Source organism: Callionymus lyra, chromosome 8 (genome assembly GCF_982586985.1).
Source record: "Callionymus lyra chromosome 8, fCalLyr1.hap1.1, whole genome shotgun sequence".
Taxonomy (NCBI): Eukaryota; Metazoa; Chordata; class Actinopteri; order Syngnathiformes; family Callionymidae; genus Callionymus; species Callionymus lyra.
Genome location: NC_141825.1, coordinates 9,270,877 through 9,290,444, shown reverse-complemented (window position 1 = coordinate 9,290,444; position 19,568 = coordinate 9,270,877). Strand labels below are relative to the sequence as shown.

The 19,568-nt window shown below is 39.5% G+C and overlaps 1 protein-coding gene across 3 annotated transcripts in view; it reads left to right on the top strand.

Annotated features, from left to right (window-relative positions):
* scaper (S-phase cyclin A-associated protein in the ER) overlaps window positions 1-19,568 on the top strand; it is a 58,242-nt gene that overhangs the window by 4,210 nt on the left and 34,464 nt on the right. For 2 of the 3 annotated variants that reach the window (XM_087797609.1, XM_087797610.1), the window contains exons 2-20: window positions 2,068-2,185; window positions 2,432-2,487; window positions 3,089-3,289; window positions 6,171-6,271; window positions 6,385-6,498; window positions 7,370-7,494; window positions 7,563-7,843; window positions 8,335-8,670; window positions 9,847-10,014; window positions 10,097-10,163; window positions 10,224-10,341; window positions 10,524-10,635; window positions 11,056-11,196; window positions 11,904-12,059; window positions 12,142-12,284; window positions 12,888-12,969; window positions 13,043-13,195; window positions 14,632-14,739; window positions 19,181-19,317. In XM_087797609.1, the coding sequence (XP_087653735.1) occupies window positions 2,068-2,185; window positions 2,432-2,487; window positions 3,089-3,289; window positions 6,171-6,271; window positions 6,385-6,498; window positions 7,370-7,494; window positions 7,563-7,843; window positions 8,335-8,670; window positions 9,847-10,014; window positions 10,097-10,163; window positions 10,224-10,341; window positions 10,524-10,635; window positions 11,056-11,196; window positions 11,904-12,059; window positions 12,142-12,284; window positions 12,888-12,969; window positions 13,043-13,195; window positions 14,632-14,739; window positions 19,181-19,317 (2,717 nt within the window). The remainder of the gene's footprint in view (window positions 1-2,067; window positions 2,186-2,431; window positions 2,488-3,088; window positions 3,290-6,170; window positions 6,272-6,384; window positions 6,499-7,369; window positions 7,495-7,562; window positions 7,844-8,334; window positions 8,671-9,846; window positions 10,015-10,096; window positions 10,164-10,223; window positions 10,342-10,523; window positions 10,636-11,055; window positions 11,197-11,903; window positions 12,060-12,141; window positions 12,285-12,887; window positions 12,970-13,042; window positions 13,196-14,631; window positions 14,740-19,180; window positions 19,318-19,568) is intronic. The other variant, XM_087797611.1, reaches the window with a different exon arrangement.

Genomic DNA, 19,568 nt, shown 5'->3' with positions numbered 1-19,568 from the left:
CAACTCAACAGCTACACTGAAAAAGAACCTCTCAGATGATGACTCCATCATCCTTAAAGAACAATCCTGAACTCCGCTATGGTAAAATAGCAAGAGCTATTGTTCAAATCAGGGGGATCAAGGGGTAACCAAACAAAACTGTTAAACTTTCAGAGACTATGTTATATAATTGTCTGACCCAAATAGTGAAGTCAGTTCACGAATCTTGATGAAAACACTGTTCTTCTAGAAGAGGGAAAGGAGCGCCTTCTACGACTAGACATTTGGTGTGAGCCTCCGTTGTATGTATCTCTGATCGCGTGGGTGGGTTTGAAAAAATGAAATGACTTACTCGTCCATGTTTCCTCGTAAGCATGAGGCTCGTCCATGTTGTGGAAGTGAAGACGCACTCCACTGCCGTGCGCTAAAGATAATGTGACTGGATTCACGGTATCTGCCTCATTTGAGGGTTGCAATCAAGTTCGCTCATGCATATTAAATGTGTAGGTCAACCATGATGCATGCTGGGCACAGAACAGCTTCTCCCTCTAGCTTGCTTCTTATCAGAGAGCGGCAGTGTAACCCACAGACTTGATGAAAAAAAACCTACTCATCACTTTTCCTTCATGCTCCTGATTTGAATGGAAGGTTTTCAACAAATTTTGCAGCCACAGCAATACCTAATATTGTGAATAGATTAAAAACTTGAGTCCCAATGGGTGCACTGCTGCTGGATTTATTTGATAAGCGCTCTACAAATATAAATTATTTACTAACCTATTGATGTCCCCAGAAAATATGTGTACTGCAGGCTGTGATTAAAGTTGTTTACATGCACTTTATAACTGCTTTAGAAGCGAACAGCACCAAAACTGTGCACACCTCTTTACATGTCTTTATCAAAACACATGCCATCAATTTTCTAAAAATGTTGCTATGGTTAAAGAAGAAGTGTAATGGCTTACAGAAAAAAAAAAGGATGTCCAAAACAGCATACATACTTATGTTCCTAGTCTCGATGTCAGCAGCAGCTGTTGGTTCTGCAGCTCTCTGGAGTCCTTCTATCTCTGTTGGTGTCGTCTGTACTGTGACAATACCTTCTTTATTCAAAGTAATGGCTATTTTGTTTTTGTTTTTTTTAAGTGATATAATTATATCTTGTGTTCTGTTAAGTCGAGTTGTGCTCTACCCTTACTGTTTTTTTGCCCTTCAGGGCCACCATAGTTCTTGGTAGTATATTTTTGGAAGACCTAATAACTGAACAATTTAAAATAAATACTAATCATGTGTGAAGTGAGCTAGGGAGAAGCTAACGCACTGTCGTTATATTATTATTATTATTATTATATTTTAAAAGTTGGTCCATCTTTTTGCAGCCGGTATAATTTGCCAACATACTTTGCTCTCTGACACATAGAGTATCTAAGGAGAATGAGTTTAAATCCATTATTTATTTGAAACTGCTTTAGCCTGTCAATTTAAGTAGGAAAAATATAAATAGTTAGTCACTCATTACCACGAAAAAGAAGGTGCTATTGACCCTTATAAACACTGTTGTTTAAATCAATGTGTTTCTTTTTCCAGTGGATGATTTGCCTCTTCCTTTTTAGGATCATCATGAAAGCTAGTGAAAGATGTGGTGTAATGAAAAATGTATACAACAAACATAGTTTTACGACTAATGGCTTTTGAGAGAAGACGAACTTGTTAGTTGTCATTGGCATCGATCGTCCTTCTTATTTTGTCTTGAGGGCTCAATCTGTCTCCTCGTTTTCCTTCTGATTTCAGTTCCTTCTTCTTCCACACGAGTGGCTCCACTTGTCTTGCTCTCAATGATAATTCATCCTTGCACTTCCTCTTTTTCTTACGTCTCTCATTCTCCCTCGCTCCCAGTTCCTCCTCTGAATAATACATGTCTGTCAGTGCTCTGTAGATGCTTTACAACACAAACATTCCCAGGATTTAGTGACCTATATATTTTTCTGTTGACCTTCAAACAAGTGTTGTAATAAGTAAACGTGTGAAGTCCAGGATGTTGAACTTCACTGAGGCACCTAACATTTTAGTTTATATGTTTTTTTTTAACAGACATCTTTTCAGCGATCCAACAGTCATGACAAAGTCCGCAAGATAGTCGCAGAGGAAGGACGGGCCGCCAGGAACCTGATCGCATGGAGGTTACCCCTCGAGAGCAAAGAGGAGGAAGGTATGTACTGCTTCTAGTCATGCTTGTAAATCCCTTTCAGATACACCCTTTTAATGTCTACTTTTTATATACTTGCCGATACTTATAAATCACATACTCATTACATAATTGGCTTCCTTTCTCCTGCACTTTTCAAGTATATTGCTTTAAGCCGTAAATAGTAGTCATAATAATGATTTTTCCGTTCAACATAAAAAAATCAATCCTTGCTTTAATTCATCGTTCATGCTCTTTGTTTCCTATTAGCTAAGTCCAAAAGCAATTCCAGGGCGCAAAGGTTCCAACAAAGAAACAAGAAACAGGTTTGTGTTTTGTTTATATTGTCACTAGAGGGCGGTGTGCACCAACATCCCAACATATATCTGCGTCACTGGTATCATCAGCAGTTGTTCCAAACTTGTCCGTCTTCGGGTTCCACATTTTCCTCTGGTCATTAATGTGACGGAGGCTTTGACCCACTGAAAAACGGTTCACAGATGTAAAAGTCACACATAGTTACAAACCCGCAAGTAGATGAGTGAAAAGAATCTGCCTTGAAACCAATGCCTGTGTTTATCGAGATTTGTGGAAAGCAGTGATGTGAAAAAAGATGATGATTTTATTTACTTTATTCTAATTCGGTCTATAGATCATATTGTTTATTTTTTATTTTTTAAAAAGGACCTTTTTGTGGGTAAACGCAATCATCGATCAGCGATAACCCCTTTCCGCAACTTATCATCTACATTAAAAATATATTTTAAATGGTATAAAATCACAAATAATTCAACTTGCATAGCTAAAAACAAAAACGGCATAGAATCATTTTTGTTTTTTCCGGAAATAAGCTTTCTAAGGTATATTCAAAACAAGACTCTCCTGCACCGAGCACAGTGTGTCACATTCGCTCTTGCATTTCTCCAGAATGCTGCCGCTGAAAGCAAAAGTACAGCTGGGGCCGCCGTGTTGGACAAGGCAGCTGACAAAAGTCCCACCAAGGTCCGACAGCCCCGCAAAGTGGACCTGCGAGCACGATACTGGGCCTTCCTCTTCGATAACCTGCGACATGCCGTGGACGAGATTTACGTGACTTGTCAATCCGACCAGAGTGTTCTGGAGTGCAAGGTTGGTGTAATGTTGTCATTTCTATCTTTTTTTTTTACCAGGTTCTACTCGGCTGTTAGGTCTTTGGGACGCACTAAATACTTTCTAATATGATGGTAATTGCACGGGTCGGTAATATGTCTTCATCAAAAGACAATGCATATTTTACAATCAATATATTGACAAGTCAACTCGCACCTGTATTTGACTTGAATTTCTCTGGGAGTCTGCACAGCCATGCTATTTTGAAACGCTAGAGGGAGATGTTGAAATGTCTCTCGGATGGTTGACATTCCTCTCGAGCTCTGCTTTTTGTCAGTGGGCCGGGGCTGCTGGTTGCTGGTGAGAGAATTATCACAGAACTCTCTCCTGGGTCTGACCCACTGGGCAAAGTATCAATGACAGATTGTAAACAATACTTCATATACATTTACAGATTTCAGGAATTTTCTGTATTTTAAATCCATACTGATGAATGTGTTTTGTGACGACTAGTTTAGTTACTTTTCTATATACGTAATGCTTTTGAGCAGATACAGAAAATGGGTTTGGTTTAGTTGTAATGCTTCAATGCACACTAGCATTTTTTGTGTTATATTGATCCGTCTGCCATGCTGCATTATGCTGAGCATAGTTCTGGTGATGGTCTGCGGTCAGCACTGCAGCTCAGATCCCTGCGGTGTGATCATCTCGTTGTCAGTCGGCCTCTGTCAGACATCTGGCTTCTAGGTGTTTTCCTCCTCCTCCTTCTTCTTCTGCTGCTGCTCTCTGTACCACCTAATGCAGCTTAATGACCACGGAGCAGGGTGCTGTTCCTAATCCCGCGTCCCACCCAGTTTGGACTTAATGGACATTGATAGATGATGGAGTCATCTGGAATGGGAAGCAGAGTACTTGGATATCCAGCAGCCACAACCCCCCAGTGAAACAGTGGGCACTTTATGTTTAGTCGTAAACCAAAACATCTCACCATATTCACCTTGTAAACTTTTTTGAGACACTCAAGCTTCAATATACATTATAGTTACATTGATTGATATATGTCAATATTTATTGTATTTCTGTTACTGCAGAGAACTGCTGAGGTTAATCAGTGACTTTAAATTATCTGCAAGTCAATGTTTTTAATTTCCAAATGAGTGATTAATAAGTACTTCTTTTTTTTTATTATAAATTATATATACTGTATTTATACTATATACTGTAGTCTTTTTGGACCTGTAAAAGTGGTATATGCAACAATCCACCAGGGTTAAAGTGTTGTATTTATTAACTCCTTATATATAAAAATTAATCAAAAGCAGCAATGATCACTTCCATTTTTATTCAGCCCATCTCTAAACAAGAAAATGGATAAGCACACAGACAGGGCAAACTTCTGCCAAAGTTCCTTATTTCGATTGCATTTATATTATTTCAGGTACAGGTAAAATAACCATGATCTAGAATTGTACAGCATCATTGCAAAAAAAAGAAAAATAAGGTGCCCTCACTGGGTTAAACAGATCTTATTTACTTATTACTTTACTTATTTTAGTAAATAAATTATAGGCTTTGAGGATTATAAAGTTGGAATTTTTTCTATTAGGGCCGAGTTTTTTTTTGCTAAAGGACAAAACAAATTACATTTTTTGCATAGGTTAATGTGCATATAATTCAAAGACTGTTGCTATTCCCCTCCCTTGTTCTATTTATAGACGTTGGTTGGGCTTTTAGTATCTGTCTTCCTTTTGACGTGACTTCCCGGAGATTACACATTTTGTCTCCCACCCCCCCACCCCCCCATGAAATGTTATGCTTGTACTTGGCTAAGTGCGTCTCGCAACATGCTGAGAGGCGCTTTATGACACCCTCGTTCACTGTTGGTTTATTTGTCAGAGGGAACAACAAACCGCTCTCAATCTCGGGCCTTCATTACCAAATGAACGCCCCACAATAGTGGTGGTCTCTTCCTGTTAACCAGCCCCTAATCAGCAGACCTGCTGCTGGACACATCTTTCACTGGGCCTGACTTGTCTATTAACTAAAAGCACTGTGAAGCTTTACTCTCAATTACCACTCCCTTCATGCCGCCCATCCATCACTGCTGTCTGTTTCATTAGAGCTCAGAGGAAAAGCTTCCCGTCAGCCCACCACCTCTGGATAAGCAATGTTTTGAGTCAGTCTGAGTGCAGATAACGGACATTCGGCTCCTCTGTTCTTCATCAAACCTTTCCCTATGCACATGAACTTGTCACTACATAGCCATCCGTCTTTAAAGTTTGTTTGAAAAAAAGTAATGAGTCTTTTTGATTTGTTTTGTTACATGGGTTAGTGCCTGTCCACTTATTGGTCCTCATTTGTCTTCAACTAGCTATGAAACAACCCAAGCTGTTCCTAAGCTAGATTGCATATTTACTTTTTTAGGAATTTCTCCACCAAAGTAAGCTGATTTATTTTAAGGGGAAAAGCCCACTACAGAAAACGATTCCAAGATGTTCCTTAGCCAGAGCATAGAATAATTATTTGAACTTGAGATTAACTCTCTGCAAAAATTTGAAGAGAAATAAGTGGATGACATTCAAGACATGTTGACAGAGAAAGTCACTATATGGAATCTCTAATGGAAGATATACGCTACTTGCATTAGTGTACATCAGCGTGGAGTTGTGAATTTTTCGAGTATGTGCTGGCTGAGTACCAGGTGATATCGTTGTTTGTGTGCAGAGTTGAAGCTCCCCTGAGGAAAATTATATTACCTTTCCTAAAACTGTAGACAACCTGGTTCAAAGGCATAGTTGCCACATTCTTCAGGCATAAAATAGGGTGCAAATAACCTTGGAGCTAAAAACTAAAGGCATGCGACATAGTACTGAACAATTTTCTTCTTAAACTCTGACCTTTTTTTTCTTGTCCACCACAGGAAGTATTGATGATGTTGGACAACTACGTACGAGACTTCAAAGCTCTCATCGACTGGTTCCAGCTTCAAGAGAAGTTGGAAAAAACGGATGCCCAGAACAGGTCCTTTTTTTTCGATTATTTTCCCCATTATTCAGTATTATATATTCTAGATTATAGTCTATTTGTAACTGGTCTATTCCGCTGATTCTGTTCAATCACTGTTTTTCTGACAGGCCTACCTCTCTGGCCTGGGAGGTGCGCAAGATGTCTCCAGGTCGGCATGTCATGGCGAGTCCAACGGAAAGAATGGTTCCTTCTGCAGGAGCACGGCGCACCGTCAACTTCAGGTAACCATAGTTCCTGTTCCTAATATTGGATGACTCGTGCAGGGGTTGTGGTCTGAAAACCACTCCAAATCATACAAAATCTGCAAAGAAGGGACCATTTTTCACTGTATAAGGGAACAACAATTACTTGACCTTGCATATGAGCTGCCATCGCTGCCCTGAACAGCTCCCATACTACTTTGCCGCCCAGCCCACTAGTCAAAGCTGTCGATCACTTTTGACAACAGAATTTGAACACGTTATTGTAGTGACAAATGTGCCGTCACTAAATAGAGCGGTGTTTAGAAAGGCATCTTGGGAGTTCACTGTTTTGTTGGTACCGTTTTTTAGGTGGATAGGGTCCCAAGTGCTATCCACTAGGTTCTGAGGTAATGTTTATGTTTACTTACTGTTCAGCGAAATAGCCAGACCGCGAAATATAAGCCTCAATATTCCCTTTAGAAATTCAGTTTTTTTTCTCTAGATAAAAGGATCAAATCAACCATCAGATAAACCTCCTTGTCAGGGGGAAAAGTCTAAGGATGCTCTCATCAGTTAAATTAAATATGCTTTTTTTTTTTTAATTCACTTTGTTTATTCTCACTTTTTGGCCATTCTCTTGAAGGTGTAGATGAAAGTGTCAGTTGAAGAGTGCTGAAGCATTAGTTCAATATGAGTAGTGCTCAGTAATCAGATGCTGCAGGAAATGGATATTGATTATGACGGCGGCCCGTTGAACTGCTGTCTGTGAGTGCTCGTCTGGGTCGTCAAGTGGCTCGGGCATTGAGAGGGGAGAGAAGAAAAAAAATCACAAAACATTCATCACGCTGATGTCACCGTTTATGGCGTATTGTTTAAAATTAAACGCATAATGTTTCGTTTGTCTCATCAGAGGTCCTTCGCCTTCGCTGGCCGCGGCTCGGCTCTCGCACACCGGCCCCAGCTGGGCGGACAGAGTCAAGTGTTCTCAGGCGGTGGCGAGCTCGCATCACGTGACACAACAGCAAGAAAAACCAAGTAAAAAAAATAAAATGAACCGATTTTTTGTTTTCAAATGGATCTTAACTGGGTTTCTTCCCCGGCAGGTAAAAAAGATGCCGACGGCTGGGAGACTGTCCAGCGTGGCCGCGCTGCTAAGCCTCGCTCCGCTGCCATCGTGGCTAAAGTCAGCCCCGTCGTCGCTCACGTCCCTCCCAAGCAGATTGTCGGCAGAGAGAAACAAACCCGTCCGCCATCCCAGGAGCAACAGACTGACACGAAGGGTCCGGCAGAAGATGACACAACCCAGAAAGACACCGACAAAGAAGTCTCCGTCGCCGAGCCAGCGGAGACGGCGGAACATTCGAAGAACGGTGATGCATCGGAGGTACTGTGGATCATTACTTTTTGACATCCTTCTCCTTGAGCAGTCCCTGGATATCAATAATGCAAGAGAACCAAAGTAACCCTAGACCGTTTTATCAGCCACATTGTTTTTGTTTTGGGGCTCAGTGATGTTCACGTACAGAATGTCCTGACAGCCGTATCAGCTTTAAGACGATTGATCGTATTCTGACATTTCAGAGGTAGAGAAACGCAGGTTCACCTCTGAAATAAATACTCGAGAGAGGCGTCGAGTCACACTTGGTGAGGGTGTGCAGAAGCCTCTGCTTGATTCAGAAATACGTAGTTTGAAATGAGATCTTCGGACATTGTGCATGTCAGAACGAGCATCCCTGCATGATTGGTGGTTCAGGCTTTGTGTTGGATTTTCACTTGATTTTATATTTTTTTTGTTCTTGCTCTTTGTACATTTTCTGAAAACGCATGTTTTTTAATTGGGTTTGTGTGTGTATTTGTGTGTGGATGTTGGTACAGACCCCAGCAGACTCTGTGGAGTATGTCGACACACCCTGTGAAGATGTGCCTCCCCCAGTAGCAGCTCCTCCTGTTTCCCAAGTCCCAGAGCCCCAACCATCACCCTCAGACCCCACCTCAGATATCCCCAGATCGGTCCCAGTCCCCGCTCTGACCGTCTCCACAGCCCCTGATCAGCTGCAGACGGACAGGCTCGGTTTGCCGCCGGCCTTAGGGGACAGCGGGGCTGAGGGGGGCACGCCGCAGGGCATGGGCACATCTGCTCCACAACAGGCCGAGACTCCCATGGCAGCGGTGAAACTGGAGAGTGTGCCGGACCCCACAGAGCTTTCTACTGTGAGTGCTGAGAGATGGAGGAGCAGAGGGAGGGTTGGGTTGGAGCAGGAATTCCGAGGGGGGCTTCCTCGCCTAAACACAGTCAATCTTAAGAAACCTCCAGAGCAAATGTACATGTTCAGTGTTAAAATTGCACGTCTCACTTCAACATCAGAACTTCAGATCAGAATGTTCCATGCACAGATCCTTCCCAATTAGACATAAGATATTGTTATATTAAGTTAAAGCAACACATGTGTTCAAATTAAAGGCTAGAATGAAGCTTTTTAATATTCACATTATTATTTTTTTAATCGCAGTTCATGTCATGCTTTTTTTCAAATCTTCTGTGAGGTTTGTGCTGATAGTTTGGAAATAGAATCAAAATAAGTTGGTTTACATCCAACCTATTTTGATCTAAAGGTTTAACATTTTGGTGGAAATATTTAGATTTTACACATATTTAGCTGAATACTCATGTTCTCTTAACAGTGCTATTACTTATTTTATATTGAATTTTGTTTTTTCCTCCATATTAAGCAGCATTTTCTATATAATATTTTTTCACAAAATTAATCAATGTGACTTTCTCAAAGTTATTCTTTTTTTTGTCCGTTTATATTATTTTTATTCTGCACTTTATAATTACTTAGATAAGTGGGTGTCCTACTTATTAGCCAACAGAGCTCCAAATTTTGTATCCGATTCAATACTTTATTTATTTTTTTAATATTGAAGAGATATATTAAAAGAAGTGCATCTTTTCCTTCTTCAATATCATCATGTTACTCCTCCTATTATGCCATTTAAAGGAGTCACTAACAGCGGATTACTTATTTATCTCCAGCAAGAATGCATTTAACAAGAAATACTTGAATAGTGACCACTTAATCTGAAGTTGCCTCCTTCCACCATCTCTTCATCCTCACAGTAAACGCGTCCTGCATGATTCCGGAATGCCTCACTTGTGACTCTGGTGTGATATATGTGGTGAAACCATGTGGTTAAGGTGGTCTGCTATTTTCTCCTAACTAATGAATTACAGGACAAATCAAAAATCAAATCAAAAATCAAATTTTATGCACTTAACCTGATTCAATAAAACCCTACCAAAAACAACAGAGATGGGTTTAAAATGTACATTTGGCTTAATCGAACGTGTGTATGGGAGAAGTGAAGTTTGTGTCGTGTATGCAGCCTCAGTCCATGGCAGAAGTTCTTGCTAAGAAAGAGGAGCTGGCTGACCGACTGGAGAAAGCCAACGAGGAGGCCATAGCCAGTGCCATCGCCGAAGAAGAGCAGTTGACAAGAGAGATCCTGGCTGAAAACAACGAGTTGGACACGGATAATGAAAGTGATTTTCCTGTAAGAACGACAAGCAAATATCAATGATGTTGTTCAACATGTTTTTCTATTATATTATATATATTTTTTTCTGATATCATAGCCTGGATTAGGTAATGGTGGATGTGGGGACAACTTGGATTGGAGTGACGTGCTGGCAGATTACGAAGGTATGCATATCAAAATAACATATTCCTAATTTAAAATGGTAATACTATTTATCGTTTTAGCTCGTGAACCGTGGCGCCAGAGTACATCATGGGGGGAGATGGTTGAGGAAGAACCAGCAAGACCTCCAGGACATGGGATCCAAATGCATGAAAAACTGTCCTCACCTTCACGAAAAAGGTGATTCAGCCTTTCTTTTTAAACCTCTATAAAATCAAATTCTGACTTTTTTAAAAACAACAAACAGAACTCTGAACTTGTGTCACACGATTCGAGGCAGGTTTTCTTTTTGTCAACCGGCCAGATTCTCAGAGGTGAAAGGAAGAAAACGGATGAATGATTTGTTTACATTTGATCAACAGAACCATCGCCGAGTCCAAAAAGAAACACGAGGAGAAGCAGCTCAAGGCGCAGCAGCTGAGGGAAAAGCTGCAAGAGGAAAAGACTCTCAAACTGCAAAAGCTTTTGGAGCGGGTGAGTAAAACATGTGTTCGGATGGAAAGTCCCAAAAAGTATCTCCATGCAAACTGAGCCACGACTGTCTCACCCAGAAGTTCTGTCAGCACTCTGATAGAATCACCAAATATGAACCCCCCCTTCCTCGTCCTTTCAGTCAGTCCAGCTGGCCACAGACAATCATTTAACAGACCCCAGGCCAAAATCAACATTTTTTAAGGTTTGTTTTTGTTATCCGGGCCACGCTGACATGAATGAGTGCTAGAATAAATCAGGATTAACCACATAAATACTTGGAAGTGGTGTGTATTCGTGTTAATCCTCACACAGTCGTGCTGGAGAGGGCAACGCCAGAGAGATTAGGAGCCGCTACCCCTCGATTCCTTCACATTGTGGTGTAAATTCTTTGAAAACAATCTTTTTCTTCAAACTCTGCAGGAGAAAGAGGTGAGGAAATGGAAGGAGGAGTTGCTGGAGCAGCGGCGGAAGATGATGGAGGAAAAGCTGTTACACGCAGAGCTTAAAAGAGAACTGCAGCTTCAGGCCATTGTGAAGAAAGCTCAAGAAGAGGAGGCCAAGGTAAGATACAATATTTTGTATATGTATTAAATATTATCATTGAAACAACAATGATTAAGCGATATCCACAGCCAAAAGCATCCCGAAATAAAGGTGGTCAAAGAGTAACATACAGTTATTTTAAATATTTACATCATTGTAAGCAATCCTTACGTCCATGAATCGAATAAAATCTATTTAAATTAAATGAATCCACACAAAATAAAACTGTTTACGTCAATGGAAATTGTAACTTCTACTAACGAACATAATTTGAAAAAGCCTTTTGAAATCTAGGATATTTTTTATAACCAATATAGCAGCAACTATCTAAAATATTGAAGTAATATTAAAAATAATGTACTTTTATCCATCAATGACAGATTTTTTTCCATTTGAATCTCCCAGTTGCCAAATCCCTTTACGTTATAGAAATGTGTTGATGAGAGCAGGTGCATTCATCTTATTGAAACATTTTCTGCAGTTTCAAGGTGACCCTCATCTTTTCTCTAGCCCGCTTCAGCTGAAGGGACTTTTGATAATCAAGATGTTTCCAATCCTGTTTGATTATCACTGTGGATCATGTCAATCAACCATCAAAACCATTTAAATATTCAAATGTTTCAACTGTTTTCTGTAATCCCTTCTGTAGAATTATATTTTTGGTCTATTTTTAGTATTTATTTTTTGTTGTCTGTTTCCATCAACCTCTTGTTCCGCCCGCTCAGGTGAATGAGATAGCATTCATCAACACTCTGGAAGCTCAAAACAAGAGACACGACGCGCTAGCCAAACTGAATGAATACGAGCAGCGACTCAACGAGCTCCAGGAGGATAGACAGAGGAGACAGGAGGAGAAACAGGCCCGAGACGAAGCTGTGCAGGTGTTTGTCGGAAAAAAATTTGATCGTACTTTACTCTCTTTGATCGATGCTTGTTCGTTCGTATATGTTTGCTTTGCAACAGGAACGCAAGAGGGTTCTTGAAGCCGAGCGACAGGCTCGGGTAGAGGAGCTGTTAGTGCGTCGTAAAGAGCACGAGGCTCGGATTGAACAGCAGAAGCAAGAAAAGGAAAAGGCACGAGAAGACGCAGCTAGAGAACGAGCCAGGTATGTTGATGCAGGCAGTAAGAAAATGAAAAAGAAAAGTAAATTGTAATTAAGGTAAGGTAAGGTAAAAAAATTGTTTTTTCCAATAGCCAATACATACAGCAATTTTTTATAAAAAATAGATCAAAATAAAATAAGAACAAGAACATAAAGAGAAAGAACAAGATGATACAATCTAAGTCTAAAGATAAAGACAAAGAACATAGATCAAAGAAAAACAACAAAGACAAAGGATACAAAGACTAACATAGAACAGAACATCCAGATACTTTCACTCCACTCCTGCCCCCGAACTCAGAATTGTACAATTTAATAGCCCGAGATGTAATTAATTGTATTAATTAATGTATTATTATTCCGTGATGTACAAAAAAAGCTATAGATTTCATATATATGATTAATTCCATATATATATTATTAATAAGATTCCAAGTTAATAAACACCTGTTGATTTAACCCACATTACCACAAAAAAATAAACTAATAACAACTATGTTTAGTTAACAAAAATGTAGACGGGTCTGAAGCTTGTATACATTGAGCACCTACAAACTTTGCCGCCATCATCACATATTTGCTTGAATGTATATTTTGTATCCGCAGAGACCGAGAGGAACGCCTGGCAGCCCTGAGTGCTGCTCAACAAGAAGCCATGGAGGAGCTACAAAAGAAAATTCAACTCAAGGTTGTTATGTTTCACACCACCTGGACCAATATACGTAAGCAGTTGTGCTCACTTTAGTTCGTTCTTGTGCCAGCATGATGAGAGCAGTCGCCGACACATGGAGCAAATCGAGCAAAGGAAGGAGAAAGCTGCGGAGTTCAGCAGCGGCCGTCACGCAAACACAGACTACACACCCAAGTTGACGCCATACGAGCGCAGGAAGCATTGCTCTCTTTGTACCGTTGTGGTAAGAGATACGTGGATCTGCTTCTGTCTGGTTTCACAGACCATCTTGAATGTTGATAGGCTGTAGTATGTCCTGTGAGGATGTACGCATTAAGTGCATAAACCCTTTATTGATGATTCAGAGAGGATTCTACAACCGCATTTCTACTTGCCGCACCTCATTAATAGTCATTCCTATCTAGTTAAACTCGAATACCCATTTTTTATAACTGGCAGTGTGTTACTATTTAAATAAGACACTTAAAAAGTCCAAACACTTACCCTGTGCGGTGCACAGATGGCGCATGAGTAGAAGGGACGTTTAGAGTTTATTGAGTAAGAAAACAAATCGATAGTTATATTTTTCAGGTAGAAAAACTAGATAATAAAAGCCCAGACATTAAAGTTTATTCATGTAAATATTAAGTATTTGTTTTAATGAATCCTTGCAATTTTTAATAATATTGTTTCAGGCTTCCTACAATTTTATAAAGTTGAAGAATCCTTTATTTTTACATCATCAGTTACACATATAAAACTCAAGGGCTCAGGGCTGATTCCGACCGGCCATGTCATTTTGTGGCCCGTCGGACGAATTGATGAAAATTGATTAAACTTCATGTTGATATTGTGGCTTATAAAGTGATTTAGCTAAGGTAAGGAACAATATGGATGTCAAGAAGTATACAGAGACTTCCAATAACAGTAAAACTGAGGTTGATGGGAATCCAATATTGCATGTTGAAGACAGTTTGGTTAAATATAAAATTATTTCTGCCCACACCAAAGACTAATTAAAGATGTTGGCCCTCCTTATGACTGAGTTTAAACCATTTTTATTTCATGGTTTAGCAATTTAAAAACTAATCGTAATGAACAACTGTTAGATATTGCTAATCGAATTTATCGTGGGGAAAAAAAGGAACAGAAACTAAATCTATTTTATTGTAAATCTACAGCAATTGTAAATGATGATATGCTGCCATGCTGTGTTGTTGCCTTATATTATTAAAAATCAAGATGATTAATTAAAACATTAAAACATTTACTCAACCCAATTCTTCATTTATAACCAAAATTAATAATAGCAAGGTCAAATATTTTCAAGGTCAAGTTTCCAGGATATTCAATAGTCAATAACTTCACAAGGCCCATAATCATGTGTGTTGGGCCTGCTACTGAGACCGCTACCTTAGCAGTTCACACGTTGGTCTTGTGATTCGGTTCCACAAAAGGATGAACTCTTGATGAACAGTACACTTTTGACAAATGAAATTTCTCCGAGCATTGTCTCTGGTGCTGCAGGAGCTGCAGGTCATGCCCTATTGGAAAAAAACAACAAAATGGTGGTATATCATTTCACTGGTGTCCCATGAGGCCTCGATGACCCTTTCCTGTCTCCTTCTCTCCATTGTGTCTGCAGTGTCGACCTCTGACCGCCGTGTTTGTGTTTTGCAGATCACCTCAGAGGTGCACCTGTTCAGCCACATCAAGGGCAGGAGGCACCAGCAGGCCGTCCGAGACAGTAGTAGCATCCAAGGACGGGAGCTCTCCGACGAGGAAGTGGTGCGTATCTCCCCCCTTTACCTTACCAGACAACAAACACCGTCCCGAACAATACCAGCCCAGGTTTCCATTTTGAGTCATGCAAGAAGACAAAGGGACCCTGTGGTCGTCTTTTATGACACTGCTGTAATTATTGTTTATGCTTCCTCCTATATGCTGCCAGGCTGTGTTGTTGCCTTTTGTGAGATTGCAAATGGGCCTTGAAATGTACACAGTCAAGGTTCAGTGCTTCAGTGAAGAGGTGACATCACCCTCTTGTCACTGGCCTGTTTTTATCACGATCGGCTCGCCATGGGAAGGCAGCTCATTAATGCAAGGTAACCTCTCAGGCTGCAATCTGAGATTGGCTTTTCAGCAGAGCTCATTGTGAGGCTGACAACTGTTGGTGCTATACGCCGCACCTTTGCCCCCCCGGTAGCTCCGTCATTCAAGCCGCTTTCATACAGGAATAATTGATACCCCTTCTCCTAAATGATTTTCTACCTCGAGGCGGGACATTTATTTCCTGTCTGACAATATGACAAACAAGGCAACAAAGAACGGCACTTAAACTATTAGTCAGATATAACTGACCTAGAAGAGTGCATGTTTACAATATTTTCAACAGTAACCAAACTATGACGCTTCTGAGTTTTACTATTTCTATTTAAAGATGCTATCAATCACCGAGTCACAGAAATAAAGACACTAGAAAAGCACTGTAAGGGCTCATACTTCAGCCAAAGGACATCATTTCAGCTGACTCTTATAAAATTATACACATCAAAATAATAAATCAACTACTGTGATTCTGAACTATTGACTCAATGCAAAAAGTAGTGAGAGATGAAGAGTCCTCTAGTCTTTTCTAGAAACCTTTGCACCAGTCGTCGCAACCTTTTTATGACTAAGGGCTCCTTTAAGGGCACGCTGTAGTCTGTAGTACTACCCAAACCTGCTTGATACAAACTTCCTCAATGAAAGATTACAACAATAGTAACAATGTTGATTTGTATTCATCAGTTCCATCATTTGAAAGTCAGGGGGCCACACGTGCTATATTTTATTTTCAAACATTTTACATTTTTTTAATTGAACCCCGTGTCACTTTGACCTAGAAGCTGCACAAGGGTTAAATAAAAATACTATTTTTTAATCAGAGCTGTGTTGGGACCACTCTTATTTTAATTTTTTTTACAATTTGCCTGACTGTTGCCATTAGTGGTAATTACATTTTATTCAATGTATCAAATTATGAAAAAGTTATCTCAAGATATTTTACAGCTCAAATAACACTTTATAAGAAAGTGAAAATCTGCTCCCAGCAAATCACAATGAGCAAACTTTTGGCGGCAGTGTTGAGAAAAATTGTCCTTGTAACAGGCAGAAACCTCGAGCAGAACCAGACTACATGTCAACTGCCTCCTTCTCTGACTGGCTGGGATGGAGAGAGAAACACTGTAGTTGAATTGATCCTTGCAGACACCAACAGCGTTGGTGACCTATTCTTTTAATGTAGAAGGAACATTGAAAATACTTTTGGTCAAAAGAGTTTATTTTACTGATTTGATTGTACTGAACACAGTTGTTTGTGTGAGTAGTTTTGGTGAGAAGCCATACAGGCTTACTAAATCGTAAACTCAGATTACAGAATTTTAACAAATAGCAATATATCCTCTTATTATTATTATTATTGAAAATGTCAATTAAACATGTTGAAAACTGTTCCTAATATACAAAGGAAAATAAAATCCTATATTAATTAATTAAAGTCGCAACGTAATTGTTGTTAATATTAAGTGTTTTCTCTGCAACAAAATTCCGTTTTCATAAATCATTAATTCTCTTTGCCTCTCTGTCATTTCAGAATATCGGGATAAACCCGCTAGTTTAAAAAAACAGACCAGAAGCTTTCTTTTCTAATCACTCTCTTGTGTTTTCATAAAACAGTGGTTTGCTTCTCTATTTTCTGATCCCCTTTAAGCGTCGCAGCTCAAAATCATAGTTTACAAGCTCTGCGGTCACACTGAGATCAGTGTACGAGCGAGCCCATCTCTGCCAGCAGAGGGATCACCAGGCTGCAAAAACCAGCTCCCCCTGAGGAACTGAATAGTCCTAAAGGTCTTGTTAAAGCTGCCAAATATTGAGAACACTGATGAAATATCCAGAGTGCCAGCTGAAGCCGGTCTCCCCCCCCCTATCCCTTGCTGTTGAAGTCTGACACTCAACACATTGCACCCAAGCTGTAAAGGGGATGCAAAAAATACTTTCAGTGAGGTGTTGGATTCATTTTGTGCGACCGCTTGTGTCACGACCAGGTACGAGCACTTAAGCGATGGTTACGGTCCGCGGCTGTCAGGCTGCAAGAGATTTAGCTGATTGTTTACCGCCACTCAGACTTTTGAACGTGACAAAAGCGACGCTGCGGGACGAACATATACCATTGAATTTATGTAGTCGCTCTTTGAGATCTCTGATAGGGCCCGATTGTGTCGGAGAAAGGGGCCAGTGTTTGGAGCAGGATCATCTTACTCCCGCCACAGGCAATATGCGGTATTGTGTGATCGCTGAGCCCGAGGCCACGGTCTTTACCACTTTGTTACAATGGTCTACTGGTGGACACCTGTCTGTCTGTCTGCGCTCCAACTGTCTACAACACACTCATCACATCTGTCTCTGTCATGTTTGTGTTGTCGCACACAATTTTTGTTTTTTTTTCATTATAGGATTCATGTTTTTAGATGATTTTTTGGTTTTCAAAAGATGTGCAGATTATACACATCTTTTCACTTGTACCTGTTTACCGCGTATTACTCAACACCCCATGTGCCTATATGGTTCTAAAACTTTAGTTGACTTTTATATCATAACCCACCCGCCCCCTCAACAAAAGACTGGGGTCACATGCGGCCTTTTCACTATCAATGCGCCCCTGTTTTTAAAACGTTCACAGAGAAATCTTTCAGCACAATTTTTTTTTTTACTTTTTAAAATCTCCCTTAACCTTAATTTACTCTCTTTTGTCATCTTTTATTATTCACATCTGTCTCATTTCTTTGTTTTTATAGATTTATTTTTATATGCATGTTTTTTTCATAGCTTGAGCTCAACATAGTAGTTATAATAGTGTTAATAATGTGTTCTAAACTGTTGATGGTCGTTCCATTTATTAAGAAAAAAAACAAAAAACATTTTACTTGCAGATAGTTATCAGTTATGTCTGTTAACTGCAAATTACCAAATAATTTAATTGTATATCATTTTAAATTTAACATTTAAAAAACACATATTATGTACTTACGGTTCTAAAACTTAATTATGTTGAATTAAAATCTGGCGGAAAAAACGTAATATTAAAATACATAAAAGTTTTTGTTTCTGAAATCATTTTTCTTGCAAATAATTAAAAATGTGTTTGAATGAAAGCACATGCATCTGTGTGTAAACACGTTCTCTAAATTCAGATTTGGTATTGCTTATACTTAAGCAATTTCATACCAAATATTAGCTTCCTTTTTTGGTGCCACTCGTCATATATTGGTGCATGGAATGCATTTCTGTGTATGATTAATTAATATCTGTTTTGACGTTTATCAAAAATAGAACCTATATTTCACACATAGGTGCTTAAGGGATTGTTTTTTAAATAGTCTGACATTGATAATGAAGTGGTAAAAATCAGACTCACTAAGTTGCATGTTATTTCCCTCTACAATTCCCGGTCATCTTTGTTATCGACACCTGTGTCGGCAAGCATTTCTATTCAGGCAGCAGGTGTCTCGACACTGAATGAGACACTTATCACCAAGGGCTGAAGCACCCGACTTTTTTAGTCCGACTGCTGAATGAAAACCTCGATCTGTGAGGTCATCCTCCCTTCTGGGGTGCTGGATGACAGCGTAATTGGGTAATTGCTTTCTTGCCCATGCATCATGTTCTTTAAATTGGGTTACATTTCCCTTTCTCGGGGTGGAAGTATCGTCTATGAGAATCAACTAACAAGCAACACCTCTTGCCCTCAAGCCCTTCGGGGGCTTCTAAAGATTGCGTGGGAGCTAATTATGCCGTAACAATGTGATAGAAGCAGGTGAAGATCACACACACCTGATAGAGATTCAAAAAGATGGACCTTCTTTCCTTTCCTTTGACTGTGTATTCACCCTTTATTAGAATATTTATAATAGAAGGATTTTATTATGACTTTTTATTGAGTTTATATGGATGGATAGAATTGCATTGATCTCATATTAGACGGTTCTGGATGTATTTTAGTACACACCAAAAATGTAATTTAAGTCAAAATCTGTGTTCCCCGAGTCTTTATTGTGTCGAGGTATGACTTCTATGTAACTTTAAGTCATAAGAATATGGAAGAAATTGGAACAGGTGTCTTTTTTATTGAACTTTGAGAACTTAATCATTTTGCTGAACTGAAATGAATATCTTTAATCTCTCATTTCAGGAACATCTCTCCTTGAAGAAGTACATTGTGGACATTCTGATCGACAGCTCCGTCTCGTCCGAGAGCACCAAGGATGGGGAAGAGAGACAAAAGGCCCGGAAGAAGGCGAAGAAGCTCAGAGCCCGAATGGACTCCAGGTAATTAGTTTTACTGTCTTTTGAACTCTCTTAACTCTCTCTATCTTTTGATAGAAAATTCTCTATTTCTTATCTATTTTTTATATTGATTATCAATGGGATCAATGGGGATTCATTTAAAGGCAAAGATTTTGTTGAGTATTTTTTTTTTTTACCAGGGTTTAATATTCAGGATACAAAGGCATTAGTATAAATAAAACTGTCAAATCTTATTTTATACATTTCTTTAAGTTGTTGTTTTTTTAACTTTG